This window comes from Apteryx rowi, unplaced genomic scaffold (genome assembly GCF_003343035.1).
Source record: "Apteryx rowi isolate R43461 unplaced genomic scaffold, aptRow1 scaffold_534, whole genome shotgun sequence".
Taxonomy (NCBI): domain Eukaryota; kingdom Metazoa; phylum Chordata; class Aves; order Apterygiformes; family Apterygidae; genus Apteryx; species Apteryx rowi.
In genome coordinates, this window is record NW_020450799.1 from 501,206 (window position 1) to 526,020 (window position 24,815).

The 24,815-nt window shown below is 35.2% G+C and overlaps 1 protein-coding gene across 1 annotated transcript in view; it reads right to left on the minus strand.

Moving 5' to 3' along the window:
- LOC112973317 (A-kinase anchor protein 6-like) overlaps nucleotides 1-24,815 on the minus strand; it is a gene marked incomplete at its 5' end in the record, with an annotated part of 161,848 nt that overhangs the window by 34,762 nt on the left and 102,271 nt on the right. The window contains 2 exons of the mRNA XM_026081047.1: nucleotides 12,481-12,705; nucleotides 16,172-16,318. Of these exons, the coding sequence (XP_025936832.1) occupies nucleotides 12,481-12,705; nucleotides 16,172-16,318 (372 nt within the window). The remainder of the gene's footprint in view (nucleotides 1-12,480; nucleotides 12,706-16,171; nucleotides 16,319-24,815) is intronic.

Genomic DNA, 24,815 nt, shown 5'->3' on the forward strand with positions numbered 1-24,815 from the left:
AACCATTTCCATCTTTCTTGCTTTCACTTTACAATCAGGAATATCAAAGGTCCATGCAGAGGTGTCCAGAGCTTTGAAAAGTGGTTGGAAGATGACAAATGTTAACTTGCACGGATGGATTTTCTTTGTGCTTACAGGTTCAGAAGAACTGCCAAGCTATTTTGAGGCAAATGCTATTTCTAGGCTTATGTTGTGTTTCTGTATGGGCAATACTAGATGCTCTTAGGAAAGCACGAGAAGCTCCACTGTAGATAAATCTGGAATTACGAGCTCTAAAAGGAAGTTCCTGCCTAAACTTGTTTTGTGAAAGGTTTCACTCTTCCTCCTTGTTACAAGACGTGTGTATGGGAGGGAAGAAATTATATCCTTCCAATTGCACCAGTTGTTGCCCACAGCTAATGATGGAACTGTTGTTATTTAGTACAACCATACACAGACATTCAGGCAAAATCTGAGAATGGAAGCTGCGCTTCTCACTACAATGATCAAACTACAACTCTTTCAAAAAAAGTAATTTCCCCTTTTACACATGCTTTTTGGCTAGTGCAGCACTTCAGTTTTCATCAGAGCTAATGCAAAACCTGAAGAGTCATTGCTAATGTCTCTAATACAAGAGTAAGGGGAAAACAGGAAACAATACATCTATCAAGTTTTGGTAAAACTTAGTTTTCAGCATTTTCTGTGAAATGGCAATGCCTGTTGGAACTCCTTTTGCATGGGGTGACGTTTCCCCTTATTTCCAATTTCATTCTTACAGGACACGTGCTGAAAATACCAATTTCTATTAGTGAATAAAAAAGAAAACCAGTAATTCCTCAAAAATATTAGTAAGAAAGTAATTCCTCAAAATAAAAAGGTCAAATGGCAAAGATAGGAAATGAATGATGACTTGTCATCTTTTAGAAAAATACTGGCAAACCTGGGTGCTTTTGTTGATTTCAAGGTTAAAAGAAAATGTCAGCTAATATAGGAACTCTACTCAGTTGCAAACTGTGGGACTTAATCTATACTGAAGCTAAATATTCTATAAGTATGCAGTGAAGTGCAAAAAACAGCAATTGAAAAATGACATGATTAAATGGCACAACATGCAATCATTTGCTCTCAATTATATCAATGCATCTTCTTCATTTCAAGGAGTCAGGCAGAAATATTGTTTTTTAAATGCCTCTATTAAATTGGGCACCAATAATAAAATAGATGAGAGTCCTAATAAGCTCATTTACATAACATACATCACACACCACAAAACTATTCTCTCCAAACAGGGTTGCTCATAGATTTGTCTCCTGGTTGTCACCAGTCTTGGCTATATTAAAAGATTTTAAAAGCACAAGGCTTTGCAGACCATTCAATGGAAAACCTTTCTACAACTTTTCTGCTTAACCCTTGAGAGATCTTTAATGCTAATTATGGAAAAAGTACTGATATAATATCTTTGCTTTTATTACAATGATGGTCACAACAGAATCTTGGACTGACATTTTAGAAATATCATCTAACTGCAAGTCAGAAACACAGAATGACAGTTTAAAGTAGAATATGACTTCTTTCAAAACAGTGAACTGGTTCTCTTTATTTAAAAGCCATACTTTTAATAGCATTAGAACCATTAAATTCCTACACTGAGGATCTCTTTCTGTAGCTCACTGCATAGCAAAGTGTTACAATATTTCTCTGACAAGTCTGAGCACAGCTCACTATRTTTCCTTGAAAAATGTCCAGATTTCTAGTGATAAACTTCTCCTTTACATACACATTAAAAAATGACAAAGAACTAATAGAAAAAATATTTCTTTCTTCCTCTAGCTTCATGAATCTATACAGGAGCTTATACTCTACATATCATCAAGTGCCTAACACCATTCAGTTAAACATTAATTCACTCAGTTCACTAGCTATAAAAAAGTACAAGGAAATTTGTGTTTATGTTTTTTTCAATCAACAAYGCTATTAAATTTATTAATTAGGTAAATATATTTATTTAAAATATTTATTTTAAAATAGCATTCTAATAGTAACTGTGTTCTTTCTCATGTATCTCCAGAAGCACAATACATGGACTAAAAAACAGTAACTATCCAGAATTGATGCTTCTGGGCTCATTCCATGAAAGTTCCTATTACATCTATATGAGATTCTTTAATTTCTTCATTCCATTCCTTATGCTGGTTTAAGTATTTTAAAATATTTGTTTGTAAGAACACAGTCCAGTGGTCTGATACTTAGCTCATATTGACATGTAACTAGTAATATGTAACATACTTTTCTTCATAAATTAAAAACTATTAAAATTCTAGACATATAAAACAATATGAAGATTAAGTTACTATAAAAGAAACTATAATAGCTTACAGATTGCTTGTATCATTACTAAAGCGCTGGTATCTATTACAGTGTCTCCCTGGAATAAAGAATGCACTTTTGGCAATAATCTGTTAAAAAAGTGCCCATTATTGTTAAGATGTTCCTATCTTAACTCTAAACTAGTACGCAATTACAGGTAGGTAACTTTTAAAAATAAGAGAAAAAACAGTGTCGGATGTAAATGCATCTTCCCTACTGAACTACAAAGTACCTTTTCTCAAGCCTTTTTTCTGTGTTTCATTTGGGCATTAATTAAATTCATTTTCACATTGAAATATTTTAGGGCTATTTACTATACACTGCAAAGCTGGGGTTAACTTCCAGGGGATAAGTCAAAACATTTGGATGGAAGAGTAAAGGTGATGGAAGAAGGATCCATTTTTCTAGCCTGGCGCTCTTTTTATTTCTAAATGCCTTCAGTTCATGTCCTCTTTTCATTCAGTCTGAGAAGAATCTTTCCATAGAAAAAGATCCAAAAAAAAAGTACTGAAAGAAGTGGTACAATTTGTTAGGGTCAGCTCCCCTCCCCCTCCCCAAATGCTAAAATAAAAGTAGGGGAAGCATCAGATAGGTATGATGAATGTCAGTGCTGTGTTTGGCTTTTGTAATGAATCCTGAAGCATGTTACCCCAAAAGTTCATTTGCCTGTAGTGGACATTACAAATTTGAAATTTTTGCTAGGTCACTACATTGCACAGACCTTAAATGAACATGGGTTGAAATTCAGGAGAAGAAACAACTTAAGGTACAGCTAAAAATTTTCTAATACCAAGTGAGACATAAGTTGGGTTGGACTTTACTTCCAATTGTTGGCATTCACTTACATATACAGCTTGAAATAAACTAAGAAGTTTCTCAACAAACATCACAAGCAAGATGCAAAGAAACCCTTCAATTGCCTGAAAACAGTTAGGTATGTGAATTTCACCCATGTTTAATGAAGAGCTAAAATTGTTAAAGCTTGGTATCCTGCCTCAGAGCCATCTAACAAGTTGCCAAGGAAAAACTTCATTGCATGGAGGTACATCAATACCTGTAACCCTCAGGCTGAGGTTCAGATGTTGATATTGTACTTGCTCCCTTTCTTAATCTAGTTTTCCCACAGATGGGAGACCAATGCATTTTTGTTGTCCCTGTGCAATGGCCCCGGTATATTCCAAACTGAAGTGAAAATTCACCCTATTCTGAATGACAGGAGAAAAGCATCCTGCAGTTCATTGGTATTACCTTCTTATAGGAAAAAAGTGAATATAAAATAAATTAGACCATTTTTTAAGAGGTTTCAGTACCRGCAGAGTGGCAGGAAAATAAACACATATAATGAGTAAGGAAAAAGATTTCCTCTGTTTCCTTTGTTGTTTCTGGGAAGCACATTTAACCTGGATGCAAAAAGGTACAGCTTGATCTGCTCAGGGGTAAACAGAGAAAAAGATATTACGGTGCTTTCATGTGTATCCATATACACCAATGACAACAAGCAGGCTTTTCTAGAAATGGTGTTCCTCATTTTATTTCAAAAATAAAACAACCCACCCCAGAATGGATTAGTCATTAAATAAAAACATTATTTTCATTCTTTTGCCATATCTTAATCATAAATACACACACAGTTTGATTTCAGCATAAGAAAAAACTAAAAGTCCTCAACAAGGGCAGTTACTTGTAGTAGAATCAACCAGAGCCTGGCAGCATTGCACTGAAGTAGATTCATCCATATCTAAAGGAAGCGAGGCAATATCTTACTTGCATGAATAAGTTTTATACAAATGTTTGCTCAAATATGTTAAGTTTTAAATTAGCATTATCTTGCTTCTTGTACAAATTAGAAAGACATGATTGGGACAGCCAAGGCTGGAATTAGAGGTGAGGACAGAAGCCAGTGATGTCAAGATRAACTGTGATTAGGAGTCAGAAAGTTAAGGGCTGCCAAAACCCACAGGTCTGGATGAGATGACTCCTAATGTATGATGCTCTTAAAGGCTCCTCATTACTCAAATTATTGAACTTCCCACGGCTTGGAAGGTTGGTGTAAGGAGACCAGAGAGAATGAAAGAAAGGAGGACAGAAAATATGTTTTCTTTCCTTCAGTGAAGTTTAAAATAGAGAACACAATGAGGTTACTTTTCTGTGCTCTGAACATGAAAATAAGCATCACTGACAATGGGAAAGTTGGTACACTACAAATGACAATGCATTGCCATCAGCTGGTGAAAAACACAAAAAAATCCATCAGATTAGAGGCCAAGCCTTCAGTTTTAGTCTGAGATGAGGAAATGCAGCACTTTCCTAGCAGAGCAGTAAGGGAATCATTCTGTGAAGAAATCTACATACACGTTTATTTTCTTCCATTAACTTTATGCAGCAGGTATAATCCACGCTGTTCTGCTCTCTCTAGTAATATGTTGCCAGTCTGCAAATCCCATTCCTGACTGACATCTCATACTTGTGATACATAATATACCTGATAAGGATTGCAATAATGCTTCAGAACGTATACTGAAGGCCTGTTCTTTTCACACTCATATTCCTACTCATACTGAATTACACCGTGCCCTTCAAATAATTCTGCTGAAATCAATGGGTTCCCTGGCAGTCTGCAATGATATTTGGCGTGAATACCAGGTACTAATATGGTCTATAATATTCCCTGTTGGGAAGATGATCTATTATCTTACATGTAAAGATGAAATTTGGGAAACCTGTCTGGTACTGAGGCCAAAATTAGCAAATGGTCCACTAGGTCAGTGATCCAGCAATTAAAGAAAATTCTCCTTAGTAGGATTTAATGGCTCCACAGAACACTATTAAATCAATAATCCACTAATATTGGAGAGATTAGCACCTGAGAATGCAATACTATGGCTTCAAAGGGACAGTTATAGACAGTCAAATAAATTGTATAATCACATGCAGTAGTTATAAAGTGGATCCTTATGGAGACAGTACAGTGAATTCTTGTTAGCTCTCATATATTTCCAATCCAGACTGTACTTATTTTTCTATATGTTATCACTAACAAAGGAAATAAAGCTGAGAGACCAACAGTAGGACAATAAGCAGTAGCATTTTCTAGGAGTCATTTGGGTGGGTCAAAAGAAGAAAAAGAATTACATCTTCAAAGATTTTGACAATAACAAGTGATGGAACTAAGAATGTTCTCTCAGAAGAAGCCAAGTCACCCATTCTCACTTCCACATATCTGACTCTTCAAGACACCATGACTGAGATGTGAAATATAGCTGACAATCTGCAGAAGTCAATGATGAGAAAGGCTGGAAAAGGAACTGTAAGCCATTTGCCATAACAAAATTCCAGGTTTTATTTTGCAGTGGACAGTTTCTCTGTACGCCAGGATGTCCTCTGTGTTACTCAGCTTGAGTCAGACCTTGAGTCTTACATGCCCACTCATGACATGAGAATTAAATGCAGACCATCCCTGTAAAGTAAGGAAGACAGGGACGAGTGTGTCTCAGCCCCATTGCTTCCTTCTGACCAGCTGTAGCTAACAAGAAGGCCAGTGGTTCAGACAAGCACCCTATTGCATTTTCAGGAGGGTTGACAGGGAAACTGGGGCTCAACTCTTTGGGGGGAAAAAAAAGGTTGTAATTAGTGTGGGAGAACCTCATGGATATTAGCAGTCAATATTTCTGAGTTGGGATTGCAGTTATCTTGACACCTTCCAGATGCTCAGGTCTTAAAGGTATTCCTGCTGACTCCTTGAGTGGGATTGAGCTGATCTAATGGAGAAATCTACATCTGAGCTGGTCATTTAGAAGCAGGCATTCTGAGGTTCATCTCCTTTATAGGCATACGTCTACAACAGCAGAGACAAATTGCATGCTGGAAGTATTTATTTCTTTCCAATTACTATAAAAGAGACTCAGACAGAGATCTCAGCACTGTAGGTRTCTAAAGTTTGTCTGTTTTATCCTGCCTCTATCATATGGCTATGCTGACTGCAGGGTAATCATCTTGGTAAATCAGAAATAAGGGGATGGTGCATAAAAAAAGAGATAAGAAGGAAGTAAAATATGAACTAGTATTCTAAAAATAGCCACCAGGCCATTCTCCCTTATCAAAGGATTCAGTGCTTTACCTTATCTGAGCTCAGCTGAATTCAGGGCTCAATGCAAAAATAAAAACAAGATCATACTACAATAACATAATAGTTTGTAACCTCCCCCCMCACACACTCCAATCTTCATCCAGAAGCCTACTGCCACTACTGAATTCGAACTGGATGCAGATGTTTTATGATATATCTATGCAAACCCACAGCATACCAGATCTAACCATCTCTTGTGGCTAGATCGTCTGTGTCCCTTTTTTTTCCCAAGGATAGCCAGTAAAGGCAGCCCTAAGGCAGAAATGATTTGTGTGGAAAAAGAGTTTTAGACAACCAGATAGCACTTATAATTAATTTTGAGATTTTGACTGCTTAAAAACTAAGTAGCGAGTAATAAAACTCAGAAATTCACAGTTCAGGGCTCAGTCAAAATAGGATGATGGAATGCAAGCTGCTCTCTCAGATAGCATATTTAGTTCTAAATGGCAGTTATAATTCATATTATTGTTCCCTTAAATAGGGAGGTCTTATTGAAACACAAAAAGAACTGTCCTGGAAAGTAATAAGTACATTAAACTGAAATTTGAGATATAAGACATCTCCACTTCTTGGGGTTAAGGCCAAAATACCAYGTTTTTGACAAAAAATATGTACAGCAGCCTTATTGTAAAGAGGTGTAGCACTAAAAGGTTGGATTCTCATATAAGTGCTCTACAGAGGTGCCACTTTGGGATGGTGGGTCGTGTAAATTCAGCTGGAGTTCACTTCAATCCTTTGTAAATGGCACCCAGCTATATTTGACTTTGGAATCCTACCTTTTTTTCATAAAGTATATTACTGTATGACTTCCAGTTTGTTAAAATTTAATCCAAACAGAATTTGGGTAAACGTTTCTTCATCTGTGAAAAGATTTAGGGTTCTGAAGCCACACTCTCTTTCTGAGAAATTTATTAAAATTATTACAACAGTTTTTTTTTATCATCTTAGATATATAAAAAAGATTAAATCCTGCTTCGCTTATTTTGGACTTTCTGTTGGAAACTGTTTTGCATGCTTTTGTTATATGCACATTGAATTTCTGTAATTCTTTGATTGCAGCTCTGCCAGCAACATCATTCCAAAAATTGCAAAGGATCAAAAATGCAGTAGTGAAAGTGATTTCTGGCACCTGTAGGAACTGTTAATACATTTGTCCAATCTCTAAATCTCTGAGTCTTCAAACCTTTACTCAAAGTTAAAATTTGTCTTTGATTTCAATATGGCTATAATGTTATATGCTCTGAAACTCTGTTTTATTAGATAGAATTCTGTTTAACTGAATTGTTTTTAAAATGGGTAGTGCTGACTATCATGCAAAGTTTTCAGTTACAATGAAAAGCACCATACAAAGGTATTGATTAACTGACTGATTGTTAATTACTAATGCCATCTATATTTTTTCATCAGAAAGTTCAGTTGCTTTAGGCATCAGAGCAATAAGAGATGGTTCTGAGAAATACTTTTTTTTTAATGACATTGTGTCATCTGCTATGCTTAATCACAAATTTAGTGGAAAACACACACATTTCTGAGTGAGTCTAGTCATTAGAAGTACAGTTACCAGCATTTGTATTTTACTCTAATTAGAAGGCAAACAGAAATGGCTACAAATACTGCTAGCTATGGAATTCAATACACCATTTACTTTTAGAAAGATTATATGAGAAAATGTTTCCAGCATTTTTTGTTACAAATAAACAGTCCGATTTCTGGAATGAATACACTGACCGAAGTCAATGGGAACTACAGGCTTTCCGAACTGCTGAAAATCAGGCCACTCTTTTTTAAAAGCCCAAATACAGATTTTGGAGACAGGTATGACAATGTAGTATGTTGCTTATTGGTTCACATAAAACCAGATCAGAAAACTACAAGAAGWACATTATTGTTGCCAAGGAACATCATGTCAGAAACCTCTGCTAACATCCTGTTTCAGTGTTTTAACCAAGGCTGGAGGGCAAAGAGAACAGGGTATTTTATAAATTTGACTACCAACAAGCAACAGAAACTTTCTGAGTTCCACATGATTGAGAATGGCTTCTGAGATGGACAGATCCTTGCAAGTCTGAGCTTGCTCTTCAACAGCTGGTCTGTGAGCAAAAGCGATAACAACTACCTTTCTGATGCTGGTGGATCATTTCTTTATATTGAACACTTAGAGTTATGAGTTTTATGACAAGTGACAGAAATGTATGACTAATTATTTAGGCTCTCTTGCTCTCTTTTGGAGGGTATTTTGCACAGAAAACAGCATGCTTTTTGAAGTCCCAGACACATAAAAACAAATGCGGCAGAACACTCCTACTCACAAGCCAACAAGCACACAAATTTCTGGCTAGACTTTACTCAAATAATGAGATTTACTAAAACTTTCATGAAAGAAGGAGAATTTCTTTTTATTATTGCTCCTCATCCTTTCCTGCTCCAAGTCTCTCCTGACCCACAAAATTGCCGTACATCATTAGGTTAGGAAATCAGCTTTGTCAATTATTAGTCTCCTGACATTAGGTCTTTCAGCTGCTAGAATTATTTATTTACCTGAGAATCTTGTATTTCATTTAGAAAGTATGTTTCTCATTCTAGTCCTTATAGTTTCAGTGAAAAGCTGGAAAATATGAACTCTACGGACTCAAAAGGCAGATCAAAAATAAAAAAGACGAATAAATAAAATAAATATATATGCTCGTAGTTACAGAAATATCTTGAATATTAAGCCAATCTCTTGATTTTCTTAGTGTTTTTCATGTGTTTTTCAAGTTGCAACAGAAGAAAACAAATCAGGAGTAAGAGATCCATATTCCTTCTGTTACAGCAATAACTTCCATGCTGTACAACTTCTCTTCACTCTTTCCCCCTTTTTGACAGCAGCCTGGATTAGGCTAAATTTGGAATTTCACTCAATGTTGCTGTGAAATGGCCAGCAAGTGTCACTATAGACTGAAGTAAAGCTAATGTTTTTCTTTTGGAAACAAATGTGAAAATGTCTGAGGCAGCCAGTGGCACTGAAAGCTGGTGGACCATAGAGATTATGGGGCAGAGTTTCACCACAGAGTTTCCACAAAACCAAAAAAACCCCACAAGTTGGGTGATGGCTGCAATTAATAAAATTCTAATAATTCTAATACCTAACTATTGTAATAATAATGGAAGAAACCAACCAAACATATCCAACAGGAATTGAACTTTAAATATAAACAAGTAACAGTGGTTTGCACAAGGAAGCAGTCTGATTTAATCGCATATGAAAATGGAATATACTGAGAGGTAATCTAGAAGAAGGAAGGAAGGAAGGAAGGAAGGAAGGAAGGAAGGAAGGACGGACAGCCTTGTGGTTAGAGCAGAAGATTAGGGTCACAGCAGCTGGGTTCTATCGTAACACAGCCATTGACTTTCTGTAAAAGCCTGGAGAAGTCACTTAATCTCCTTGCATTTTATTTCGCTCATTTCTGAAAAGGGGATAATAATACCTACCTTAAAGGTTTATTGAGACTTAATTCACTAATATTTGTACAGCATGTACAGGTCCTTCGTTTGATGGTACTATAGAAATGCTAAGTATTATTATTGCACAGCAAAATTCCAAAAGAAAATTTATGCAGCAGTACATTCTTTAATAAAAAGAATGTTCCAGTTAATATGACATGATTTTTTATAAAGGAAAACAAAGAAATCAAAATAACTACGTACTAGTGAATTTAACAACCTCTCCTTACAACACAGTTTCTCATCTTAGGTCCCAACTGCATAAGAACTATACATTCAATTCGTCCTCCAATTGCCAAATGAAAGGAGAACACCCTGAAAAATGAAATAACTGTTTTTCCTAAGGCATAAGTGTAATTTGAAATATAATGTGATAGAATGAAAATCAACAGCATTGTTGAGTTTATTTTATTAAAAATGTTTCTCTGTGTACAGTGGCTACGTGTATAATCAGGATGGTGCAGTACAATAAATTTCCATTAGGAAACAATGATTCACTTACCACAGTGAAAGCAGTAATAAGGTTAAACTCTTAAGTTAAGTGGAAAGTAAGTCAAACTAAACCCCAGCAGGTTTCCTACTAGTGGCATAGCTAATGTTTTTGAAAATGTTCTAAATGTTCTTTCTCAAATATATGTATTATACATTGCAGTATTGTTAATTATATCCATTTTCTGTTTTATACACTTCCCCAGGAGATCAGTGAAGAATGGAAAACTTACTTATAGTGGATTTCAGATTTAATGAGACAAAGATGGTTTTAATATATATGACAAAGTGATGTGCTCTTACCATATTTGATAGGTAATTATTTTTTATACTYGAATGGCTACCATTTTGAAAATAATTAATGTATTATTTATGTAATTAATACATAATCAACCAAGCAATGAAATACTCTGGTTGCAACATGGTGGGTGGTACTATCCTGTTTAACATCTCTAGAGTTTTTGGCATGACATCATTTCTTATACATTTTAAAACATTTCCTTTGAAAGATTTATGCACATTCCAAATATGAAAGAAACATTGCTATGGTATTTCTGTTCATGTGTATATGCCTGGCTAAGACTTTAAAAATACGTTTTTTTGAAATTGGATTTTTAAATCCATAGTTAGGTACTTAAATAAATGCCATAATTTTCCACAGAAATAACAAGCATCCAGCATTTCCTACTGAAAATACAGATCTGTTGCTGCAAGATTCTGCAGGTCTATCAACAGTCCTGCATTAGGATTTAAGCTAGCATTTAAATCTACTCATAGAACAAACAGAATCAGCCTGAATATTTGCTTTTTTTCCTCATTAGCAGAAGACTACCAACCAGAAAAATACAAAACAATGTGGATGTCATAGCTAATCTTAAAACTGCATGCAAAGGGACATGGTCAGAAACTTGAATAGAGAAAAAACTTTATCTACTTGGACACAACCTTCTTTCTAACCCTCATAAAAAGAGGGAGACTTAGAGAATATCTAATTGGGAAGACTGTTGCTTTTCCTGCAGTTATTTTTTTGAACACACACCTGTGCAAAGATTATTTGTTTAAAGTGTTTGCTACCTGTGCTTTGAGGCAAACACTTAATAAACTCTCYGTCACCTGAAGAGTGCTGTTGCCCTAGACACCCTGATGTGCCAGCAGAAGAGAAAAACCTCTTTACCTCTAAAGCTCAACAATTACTCATGATTTCTTTCTTATTTCTTTGGTCAAAGATCACCTGCAGAGTAAACTGACCTGTGATGATGACACAGGTGAGTAACTGTTTAACAGTGATAGCTATGAACAGAAGAAAATCACATGGTTCAACCAGGTTTGTTTGCTAACTTAATAGCACTCTTTCCTAAATTGTCTCACTACTTTTGGGGAATGGAACAAAAGATAGACCTCCACAAAATCACTGGCAAAGCTGAATCCTGGCCTTCAGCTGAAGGAGCTTACCGGTCAGAATGTAGTATAATGACTACAATTTTTTCCTTCCTTTCCATAACTCTCCAGGCTTAGGATCAAGAGGTGGCCTAGATTGCTGCAAATCTCACAGCGTACATGTCTTTTTCCACATACCTGTTCATACCAAACTTGAATGTTTTCTCAGGTATGCTAAATTTATACCTCTGTAAACGTGATTTCAAATGGGCTATTCTTAATTCAGATGTGCAGAGAAATAGGCTATTAAACTGAACATCACACAACACATTAATTAAAATAAACTGTTGTGGGAAGTGAAATAAATAGTGAGGCTTTTCATGGCAAAACCCAAGTTCAGAGTCAGGTAGAATGGAAGACCCACATTGCGTTTCAAATTTTGGTGTTATTAGCCCTCTAAATAGTCTAAGAAACAGATGTCATCGTTAACAATCAATAAAATCCAAAATGAATGAACGCATGGTACAAAAATGTATGTGAAAATATGAATGTATGATTACATATGTACATGCATTGGATTATTTAATGTATCAGATAAATATTTTATCCTATTATAAAGAGAAGTCTCTCTATGAAAACTGTGATTGTTTTTTTATTACCTTAAAATATTGCAGTTGTTTCTCAGCATTCATTGTTCCTTCATTTTCTTGTCTCAGACAGGAATTGAAGATGAAAAGCTCTGTATCTCTCAGCCACCCTTTCAGCTCTTTGATCCTGACCTCCAGCTGCCTTACCAGGCTGCCGCTTTCAGGCGAGAGCAGGTCACGTGGACCTAACCCACTGTGCCCTACCATTGTGTCTTGGATCTTCTCTCCTAGGGTTTTCTAATGCATCAGATAAAGAAAACACAGATTAGTCTTACGTACCAAAACATATACAGGTTAGTGTGAAACAAGAAGCATCTGTTAGAAGATTAGAGGGTTTTTTTTAAATTACTACTAATATCAATTAATTTCATTCTTTGTACCCTTGTTTCAATCTCATTCTTTGCATCCTTGTTTCTCACTTCTGCCCCAGTGCTGCTCTCTCTGCAGTCAATGGACAAGCCCATTGACTTTGCTGGAAGCATGATAAATCCATGTTTATTAAGAACCACTATGGACAAAGACGACAAAATGGTACATAACTTTGCGAAGTAGTTACCCTACAGAATTTGTCAGTTGCCTTATACATCTGTGACCATAAGACTTACTGGTTCCTAGGCAGTGAGAATGGAAACTATGGCAAGCACCGAATTCACCAAACTTTTAACCAAGGTACAGTCTACATTTTTAAGGAAACACTGAAATACTAAAATGTTTTTTCTGAGGATGAGCTGTCAGGTTATGGTTTCCAAACTTGTAGACCCCCTAAGGTTGAATACAGGAACAGTTAGATCACAAAAGAGCTTGTTTGCTTTTAAAAGTGCATAAATTCACTCAGACACCAACAGGCTAGAAAATGCAYGGCCTCAATGTTCCTGAACATCAAGCCAGTTATTTAGGTAACTAAATTTGGATTTAAGTTCTTCATGTTAAGCATCCACTTGAAAAATAATGGACCAGAATAAACATTCATGTCTGATCTAATGAAATCAACTTCCTACAGCTTTTCAGGGTAGTATTTCTAATAAAAGAACCACTGAATAACATTTTGATAGTGGACATTGTGAGCATGATGAATATTCTGAAGGGGCCAAGGATAGAAAGTTACCTTCCTTTTCAGTATTTTGAAAGGCAATCCTTTAACATCACAAGGGAGATATACTGTTGTCTGCTTCTTCTATGATAAGCAGTATTTTATCTGACCTATAAGAGGCTGTCAGTCTGACACTTATTATAAGCACTAGATCTGTGTTACTGATTGTAGAATATTGAATATACACTGACAATCACATCCAATAACCTTTTAAACTGATAATTAGCAGTGGTTAATTGTTGTAACATGAAGATACAGTTTTAGGTGACCCAGTATGGCTGTCTGTTGAAAATATATGCTTTAGAAACTCACTGGAATATAATTTATAATGATGAAATTAACCTCCAAAAATAAGCTTTAAAAAAAAATAAAATTAGATCAACAGACATTAATCTATTATGTAGCATTCTGTAAATAACATCTTTAGGMGATCATAACTGAAAAACATGCTTTCTTGGCAACACCCTTCTATTTTCATGGTGCAAATATTGATAATTTGAAGACCCTCAGTGGAATCCRGCACTAGCTATTGTTTTTATGCTGTAACAAAAGTAGCAGCAGGAGGTGAAATCAATGCCCTTGGAGGGTAGGGTCACAAAAAAGAATTTATTGCCACTTTTTTGTTCTGGAACAGTTTGCAATCATAAATTCTTCATAAACAGAATACTTCAGAGAATGGTCCGTCTTCATAAATATACGACAGAGGACATCAATTTCATTTAATTCACAATTTGTGTCAGCACAGCAGATGCCAATGCCTGCCTTGATAGGGTTGTTTAATATGCAGTTGAGACAGAGTAATATTCAGCACAGGGGACAAAATTTCACAGATTAAACTGTACGCACCACTGACATTTCATTCTAATGTATTTCCATTCCACACTGTTCACCTTAGATGAAAGTAATATTAAGAACCATATCCCTCTATTTTACCATTGTTAGAAGTTAAAATCCTTGTCTTTAATTTTTTTCATGCCAATTAAAATGTAATCATGCCAATTAAAACAGTATGCCTAGTGCTGTTAGTTTCTGCAGAGGTTTTTATTAAATTATACAAAACTCTATCAAACTCTGCTTATTATTCATGAAATTGCATTTAGCAGGAAAACAGTAATACTTATTTTTTATTTTTGTGTAAATGCTGAAATTAATGGCAAAATTTGATCTAAAGGTATATTTTGATTTTAACATACTGAGAAATGATTTTTTTTTAAGAAGGTGTTTCTAGACTTCTAGAATTATTGATCAGTTGTTTATCTTAAAGTTTTATAACCTACCAGCTGTAATCAGTGCCACTGAATTAAAGTGATTAAATACATTAAAAGTCATAAATGTATAAGGCTTACAATGAAAATGAAAAAAAAAAAGCTGTTATGTTTATATTTAAAAAAATGGGTTAGTAAGACCTGTTTTTTATTAGTAGTAAATTTACTCATGTTCAAATACTGTGAAAATGCACCTGGTGATGCTGCATATTACTTTTTACAAGTAATAAACTAACTAGGTATAAGACAACTTCTATCATTTTCTGACAATTTCCCCATTTAAAGAATCAAGTAATTAGAAACAGCTGTAATCAGCTAAAAAAGCCCCACCCTCTGTAAAATGGTTATTGCATTACCAAATAAGCTAAAGTGACACAAGTCAGTATTTAAAATGATGTTGGCAGGTTGTACATACAGCTTACTTGCAATATATTAGAAATGTTTTTTAAACTAAGATAATAGCATGCAAAATTATGCAATATAACCGTATTGCTAATATCACACATCTATAATTAATCATTTAAAGTAATTTATAAATTTATCTTACCCTTGATTTGAAGTGAAGGTAATTAAGGAGAGAAGTGGATGGAAAAATATATAGTTTGACCTCTCTCTCTCTCAGCTGTTTTACAACAATAGGACAATAGTGTCTCCCGCACGGTGCCATCACTGGTCTCTGGGTAACAGAATCACTATATTGCTTTTTTTGCCAGATTCTTATATCTCACTCTTTGGCTGAGACCCAGCCCATCATAGCGTGAAATGAATTACATGAAACTTTTTTTGGCTTTTGTCAAAAGTGAGCTGAATACAGCAGCATGAAACACATCCCTGGTTGTATTCTTAGCTTCAGGTATTCAGATTTGTACTGAATTTGCATATTTGTTTTTGAGCCATCAGTGTGACCCGAAATATGCAGTGACAACCCCACTTTTCATCTTAAGGGTATAGTAAATAGTTAAACAGTAGATGTCTCTAACATGTACCTTCAGAATAAATTCTATTAACATTCACTCAAGCATGACAGTCAGTGTATATCAGATATACTGCATTATAGTTGACTTGGTGCATACCCATAATACACGGCATATTTTACTTACATTTTTTATGTATTAAAGAACTAAAATTATTAAAGTTAGACAGGAGACAAGCATGGAATAAAAAAAAATCAACAGAAGAGGAAAACACTATGGAGTTTTTATAATAGCATGAGTAACTTGTTTGAAATGTACGTGGCGAATTGAAAGAGAGAGATATTTGTGCCTCAAATTAGAAATCAGACAGACAGCGTACTTCAAAACACAAAAATGTACACATAACCCACAAACAGTAATAAAAATGCAAATACCCCAAGCAGTTCCCATTTTTCATTAATTGAATCTACTTTTTCAAGGAGATCATTTGGTAGTAAAACACCACTTTTCTTCAGAGCTTCAACCTTACTAAGCAGTTCCATCTTTTTCGGGAGCCTGATTGACATTTCTACATTGTATCTCTAAAATGAAAAAAAAGATAATATTAGCTGCTGAGAAGAGTTTTCTCTATAAAAATTTAAACATTAATTTTATATGCCCAGTTATGATCATGCTCACAGTGCCATCCTCTTCCTTTTTTTTTCTTTCTTTTAGCACGCAACCTTCTGATGACACATCTGGTGAGATTTAGGTACCAAACAGTTTGTCTTCTGGGTGATGTGCATATGAAGGCAGTTGATCACATATAGTAATACCGGACAGATCTCCTAAAACTCCCTCATCTGAAGCTTGATCTGCCTTTGTCTCACTCAAATCGGTTGCTGTCTTATTTTTTAAATGTGCTGTTTCAGTGAGAAATACTGATGGTTTCCATTGGGAAAAAAACAAGAAAATAATTTCATAATTATGCTTCCTGTACAGTTTATTTCTTCTCTCTCTCATTCTGGATTCTGACTTATATATGGGCCTCAAAAACTAAGGCATGTGAAAACATGAGCATTTCACCTTAGAAAAACAATTAGCCGTAACTTCATTGCCACAGAACAACAGTAACTTGATTTTATTGCATCGACCAACAGGAACAGTGAAATGGCACACAAACTAAACAGCCACAGTGCTCAGACAGTCCAATATTTTCTTCAGCCTGCAACTCCCCTTTATTTCCTGCAAGGCTATTTATCATTTAAAAAAAGGACAGAGGAAACAGAATTAAAAACAGAAGTCTCTTCCAAAATTACTTTAATATGACCTTCTAAATATTTAGCTGTTTATTACTTACATACTTTTAAAAAATGCCGTGTTGTCTACATGAAACACTGGCAAATGAATCTCTTCAAAATCCTTATTCTCTGAAAGCCTATATTGAGTACTACATATGATAGTTCTATAGTGATTAATTATGTTTCAGTAGCTGGTACAGTAAATCAGAAAATAAAACCTAACACACAGGCATATAGTCATATACATACACTACATATAGTTAAGCTAATTCCCTCTTGCTCTTACGCAAAGCATACTTACAGAAATAGGCCTGATATGGCCAAAAATGCACCTTTTATTCAAAGAAGAAAATTCAGCACCTATTCTTACAAAGGCGTTTACAATACATATGTAAATTATGCATAGCTATTAGCAAATTGCATCCTAAACATTAAGCTTTCCTTTCTTTAAAACCAGCCAAGAAAACTGCTATAGTAGCTCATATTGAAAATATTAATAACTAGGCTAAGTATAAAAAAATTAAACTAGAATAAGGAATGTTTAAAACATGGGTGCCTTTGCCAGATCCAAGAACATGTTCTGTAGGAAAACAAAACAAAAATACAATTGGAGACAGCTTAAAGAAAATAAGAAAGGTGTGAAATCACTGTTTCAGCTAACAGGTCCTCAGCATTTCCATGCATATGTTTGCATATTGTTAGTTTCATATTTTAATCTTTCATTTACACAACACATGCACATCATTTATATTATGTAAACTTCAGCAAATATTAGTCATTTGTGGATCATAGAGCAAATGTTTTAAATGAGGTGATTTAAACCATTTCTCATTATTAATGAACACTGATCAGGTGTCTGCATATCCAAAATTACATGAATATGCATAGTAAAAAACAAGGAATTGTTTACAAAGAACTTGTCTTTTGATACATGGCATACTGAGGCTACGGTTTTAAAAATGTACAGTATTAGGAAACAATCAGATTTGGCACTAAGGAACTGGATCAGCCAAGAGATAACACTGTTTTATTGGACTAAAATGTTCAACAAGTATTCTTCTTGGTCCTATATTATTGCCTTTTCAGCTAGAATGGTTACTGCAGGAGATTACAATCTTCTTTATGTAATCTGATTTCTATTTAAAGATGATATAGCTGAAAAGGATTTGCATAATTATTTCCATAAGTGCATGTAATATCAAGGGGAATCCAGAGTCCAATTCGCTAGGCACAGAAATCCAGTTCGTGCTACTCTCTCTCTTTTGTCAAGTGAATTAATAGACTGAGGGAGTCCTCTAGCTGTGTGACACTGGTGCAGGCATAGCTAGTTAAGACTTGTCACCTGTTATAGACTGGCAGTTGTTGCTGAGTGGACTGGGGTTCGTTATGTTCTTGGACAGTGTAGGGCTGGTAAAGAAATAAAATATGTTGCAAATGTTTCTTAACTGCAATGTTCTTGTTAACATAAAATGTTTCATTTAATTTTGGACTAGATAAAATAATTCTTCAGTGCAGCATAATCCAAATAGTGTGACATATTATAAAAGGTTATTACATTAAAAAATAAATAAGCTAGATTTTATGTACACTGTCTTTTTCACCGTGTAACCTACTGTATAAACAAGCATGATGAAAGTGCTGATTGACAGAAAATGCATTATACTGTAACAGTAAAAGAGGAAAGAATTCAGTTCATTATTAGATGTATTGGTATGTGACTGAGAGTCAGTACTGTTTCACTTATGGAAATTAACATGCAGTATGTATTTTAATTTAAGGGAAGAGCTTAATGTACAGGAGGTACAGTTTAAGAACTGATAGCACTAGATGCTATGGCTAATGCTATTTTTTAATCCATTAAACACCTACACTCTAAGCAGTTGCATGACAAAATTAGCTACCAGCTCTATCAGTGCTGCACAACCCTAGTCTAGTAGGACTACTTTATCCTGTGGTGAGAAGATAATTTAATCTTCAGATTCATTCTTTCCTCCGCTTTAAGTGAGCAAGGGCTGCTCTATTGTGACAGTCTGTGGATGCTACGATATAGATTACTATTTAATAGCCAAAAATGAAATTAAGAAAGTTAAAGCCACAAGATTTCTCACAATGGTTATAATAATAAATTAATGAGTATATATTTAATTTCCCACAACACCTGCCACATCGAAAACTGACAAAAACATACTGGAAAAACTGCAAAATATTTACAGCATGATTAGCTGTGTGCATGCATGGCTGATTTTGTGTTCCTGAAGCAATACAAAACACGGATATCTAAGTTAAATAATTTTGACTTTTTATTCCCTCTCACTCCACTTGATCTATATTTCTCAGAAGAAAAATAGTGGACTTTAAAAAAAGACAGTAACATTTATCCATGAATAAGTTTGGCAAGAATATTTAAACCACAAGAAGTTGAATTCCAAAACAAAGGAAGTTAAAACCTTATTTCCCCTGATAAAAATATTCTAAGAAATCTTAGCAGGCTTGATTGAGACACATTTTTTGACACTTCATACTAAAGCTATGCTCTTTTTTTTTTGCTTTAAAAATTATATAAAACATTTTTTTTGTGTGAAAAATCACACCCGAAAATTCTGCCCAAATGGAGACTGGAACAATGCCTTGTAACAGTGTTAATTGTCACCATGGAAACCAGAAGAATAAGCCATTTTGAAACTGGTATAGAAGGCACACATTGAGCAACTCAAGCATTTTTCAGCCTCCCTCAGTGTTAAGGAACAAGATGCCTAGTCACTGAGAGGTCAGAGAAAGAAATCATCGTGAAAGGTTCGTAGATGTGCACTGTCTGGTAAATAATAAAAAAACCCTGTACACAGTTAACAACTCTGTAAGACTACACGCTGCATCTTTCAGAAAGAGAAACACCACAAAAAGATGATCAGGACTGGGGTAGAGATTCCACCCCTCGAGCAAAACTTTAGGGCAATATTATGCGAACCTTGCCCCTAAAGCTCCCTGGGAATTCTGTTGTTGTAATAAAACTTCAGAAGAGGAAAGAAAAAAAGCCTGCATGATGGAATTCAAAATAATGCTCTAAAAGCACACAGAGAGATTAAGACATCCATTGTAAGACTTTTGTATGGTGCTTCTGTTGGTTATAGTGAAAGGAGACTAGACATACTGAACACACAGTGGAGCTATGGCTACGAAGTACAGAAGAATTAAGCCAGTGAACTTTCTCCATTATTGCAATAAGGGTGTACTATTTGTAGATGTTCTGCGTTCTATCAGTTACATACTAAAAATACATCTTCAATCAAATGACACTGTATAATACACAACTCTCATCAGGACTGCAATTTTATTTTTACCTGGATTATATCTTCACATTTTGAAAAACGTGCCTGTTAGAATGATTCAACCGCTGCAGACAGAAACACACACACACACACGTGTGCAGTGTATATATGTGCACGTATAGTCACCGTTGGCACACATTCACAAAATACATACTACCGGCATAAATTTGAGTAATAAATACTTCAGAAGCATATTCACCACACCTGAATTATAAATATACATAAACATATAGCAATGCATATGTAACGATATTTGTCCATCATCTCCTCACACACATTCTCACTTTGCTTTCTGGATAATGTTTGCACTCTTCATGCTAGGCTTCATGGTGGCCCCTTAGGAAGCCCATGCCTAATGCCATTCAGTGATGAACAAAGAGTCTTTTTATTCCAAAGTCCAGGGTCCAAAGCTCAGCTGTATACAAGCAAAGTGAAGGAATCTGCTAGAGGCCAGCCTCCCCTTCACAATAGCTCTTAAAGCTTCCACCTTTTTGGTACTATCAGGGTGAAACATTTTAGAAACCATCTAGAAGCTTGGTTATATTTCTTATGCTGTCAATACTACTAGAACCTCTGGACAACATTCAAGATCTTGGATGAGTGATCTGTCTAGATAAATAGCAGTCGCTGTTTCTTGCAAACTCCATGTATTTCACTACTAGCGATTTATGGCAAATAATTGCACAGGGAAATTATGAAGACTCCTACAATTGTCCTTGTAAATTAATAATAGGCTTTCTTGATTGGGATAAATTTGCTGCTGAGCCTTTGGAAAAATTAAAAAGTGCAATGTCATTTAAAATTGCCAGAACTCACACAGTAAATTACATCTGAGGTTAAGAATCAGTTTTTCCTCTTCTAGCTTATTCCATTTGCATGATCTGGAAATCATATTACATTGGCTATGTATTGTTAATTGGACATAGATTGCATTATCTTTAATATAAATCAAACTACATATATTAAAATGAATTGCAAATTCTCTAATAGAAGATCATAAAACAATCTTTTTTTAAGTATCTCCCATTAATAATTTAATTCCAATTATATCACTCAGAAAACTCAAGAAGGAGAGCGCTAACTTATTTCCATTTGCTTCCCCCCCCCACCACACACAAATAAGCACAGTAGTAAAATATGTGTTTATGTGTATGTGCATGTGTGGGTGTGTGCGCGCATGCAGGTAAAAGAAAACAAATCTTAGCACTTTTGTCATAAACCCCCACAGACACCTTGATTTTCTATTTCAGAAAGTAGCAAATGTGGATTATACTTCTGCTACAGATTCCCTTTTCCAGCAGCCAGTGAAATAAATATGTTGAAAGAAAGATTAAGTAACTTCATGAACTAAATTTTTCCTACATTAAAAAATTATGCAGTCAGTAGCCGTTGCTCTGCCTTTTTTTAAGGAAGGTGATCCCAATCCTTTAAATTTTACTATAAATGTACTATCTTTTTGAAGACTTTGTATGCCCTTTAATGAATTTATATTAAATATTTAATACTGTTTAGGGCATATCCACTACTACCAAAAACAGTTATATTCCCAGCAGTCCCACTGTTTCAGGCAGAGGGCTTGATTGATCCTCCTAGCCTGAATTGAGTAGAATGAAAAGAAGCAGTTGGAAAATAGCTGCAATCATTTAATGCAGATGACCTCTGACAGGCTCACAGCTCTTCTATCTGAACAGAAATTTGCATGGGGTCTCTGTGCAGAGGAACAATGTAACCTAAATGGTAGACAATCTTTATTCTAATGAAGTGGGTGTCAAGGTCAATGTAAAACTGCAATGATAAATGGTGCACCACTAGGCAAGAGAAGTTGCATAGGCATTGTAGTGCTTTCACATTAATTGAAGGCTGAAATGCACTGAGTGAAAGCACAAGACTCTCTTTTCACCATAATGTGTTAATGCACAAATGTTTAAATGTTTTATTCAAGCCTCTAGCCTGTTGGCACAAATCTTATTGCAAACAAAAATACAATAGTTGGCCAATAACCAGAAAAATAGAACTTTTTTATTAGCTTGCCTTATTTCTCAAATCCCTAACAACTTCCACAATCTACTCAGAGTACCAAAAGAATAACAAGTCTCCAGACACCTAATGTAATTCCCATGATCCTTTTTCTATTTAGGATATCTGTCTTTAATTAGTTCCAAACAAGCAACCCTTTAGACGACTCTTCATTAGATACCATTCCCAATGAACTAACGGCAAGAAGAAAAGTCATGCTTCAATATTATTATTTCCTAGATTTCAAGTTTTCTTTTAGCATATAGTTAACATCTCCAGGTGCCTTTTGTTCTCAGTAAGAATTAGACCAGTAAAACTGGGTTTTGTAATGCAAAGAGTTGTGTGCCTAGAGTGGGGACTAAACTACAATCTGTTATTGTGGCTTTGTCAAAACTGCAATACAACTATAATTATAGTACTTCATCAGTCGATCAAGCAATTTGTAGAAGGCAGTACATTTTGTCTTATAAAAATGAGGAGGACAGTAAGCTGCTTTTTAAAATCCTGAGCTGCTTAAGCTTGTTAAGGGTATATTGTTTGCTAATACACTCATTAGCAGCCAAGCATTTTAACTTCATCAATTAAACGGGAAATGGTGTTGCACCATTAGTTTCACAAAATGCTAAAATGCAGATAGCATTTTACAGCTAAGAATTTTAGAAAATCTATTTTCACCTGCAAGCTGCAATATACACTCCAATAGTTTTCTGCGCACTGGCATATACATGGGGTGTGTGTGTTTGTGCATGAATGTAGGTGGTGAAAGCCTTGTATATAGTTGTGAAGCTAATTATATATGTACACATATACACCCACTTAAAATTTCTCAAGTCCCATAAGGATTGCTGTTAAAGCACAGACTCATTTCTTGACACCGATGAACATTTACTCATCTGAGTAGTCCCAAAGATGACAGAAAGTTTGTTCCTGTGAGCAACTAACAGCTCTCCTGTATAACTAACGGGTTCACAATATGGATGATAAATTTTGCATATTTATCAGCYTTTATAGTTTTAGGCTCTTCTGTGCAAATAGATGTTAACAATACAATTACAGTTATTAGACAAGGAGCTATAGCTTATTACTAATTAAGAGTATCTGCAGTACTTTCAGTTTCTGGAAGACTCTGAGCGGCACGTACTGTACAATGCCATTTCTCTTTTAGAACTCGGCTGTGAAAGGGAATTTTCCATACGGAAATCAGTCTTCAGGATATTGCAATTCAGAGAATAAACTCCAGTGAAAAAAAGTATAGTGTAAAGAAAAAAACGTTACTGATTAAACTGTTTAAAAAACTGTACAGCTTCATCTGTGTGTGATTTGTCAGGTCTGAAGCTTTGACGTGCCCAAGGGGCAGACCCCAGCGGGGAGTAGGCTGCAGAGCTAAATAGCTGTGAAAGAAGTCTTAATGTAGGATGGAATTCAAACTAACCTTGACATGACCTCAGGAAAAATATGCAAAAAGTAAAATGAATGCACTCTGCAAGATACATCCTAATTTTGTGGCCAAGCTGGTTAGTTTCACAAACATAACTGGGACTTTAAAAGCAAAATAAAATACAAGAAAAAGGGGAAACTTAGGAATTCAGAGTAAAAACTTGAGCAGGCATGGTGTGTTACTGTGGAGGCATATGAACCATTTGGAAACAATCCAAATAAAAACCAACACTGAACAATATTGTTGTCAGCCTGTCTATTCAGGAAAATTGTTTTTTTTTAGGTTGAATATAAATGACACAAAGCCAAGATTACATCACTGCATTACAAACTCTGTTGTGGCTTTTAGCCGAACAAGCCCCATGGATCTACTGGCTGATGGCCGTAATTCAGTAAGAAGTTTTAAGGGCTTCTCTTTTTTTCAGCTTTATTACTGTAAATATAGAGGAATTGCATTTAAATACTGATTATTTTAAATTTTTTCCAATCACATCCCACATCCTGAGTTTGTTCTGCAAGCTTTCTACTTGATGCAAACAATAAAAATTTGAGTGGGTATATTAAGTCTTGATTTGGCTTTATTATGCACTTTGCCTGTCTTGCTCAGTGTTCAGTTAAGCAGGAAGACATCCACCCTAATACAGCAGCCAAGAACTGGCTAATTCACTAGATATATGGAAATTTTAATTGAGTGTCAACTTGTGTTGAAATTCAATCCCATTACCTTCACAATGCAATTTTGTAGCAATACCGGTTATTTACTACACTATTAACCAGATTTTAAATATAATTAAATTGCTAAGAACATATAGCCAAAAATACAGCAGTTTGAATTCCTATAGCAACGGTAATCAAATATCAGGTGCATAAGATTCCATTAGATGTATAAACGGTGGCCCATCTACAAATGAAGACAAACCCTGGCAGATGATATTAGAGCATGGTCCCACAATACAGGTTATCATGCAGTTCAGGGAAGGCCACACAGTTTGTACTTCACAGTGTGAAGTACACACAGT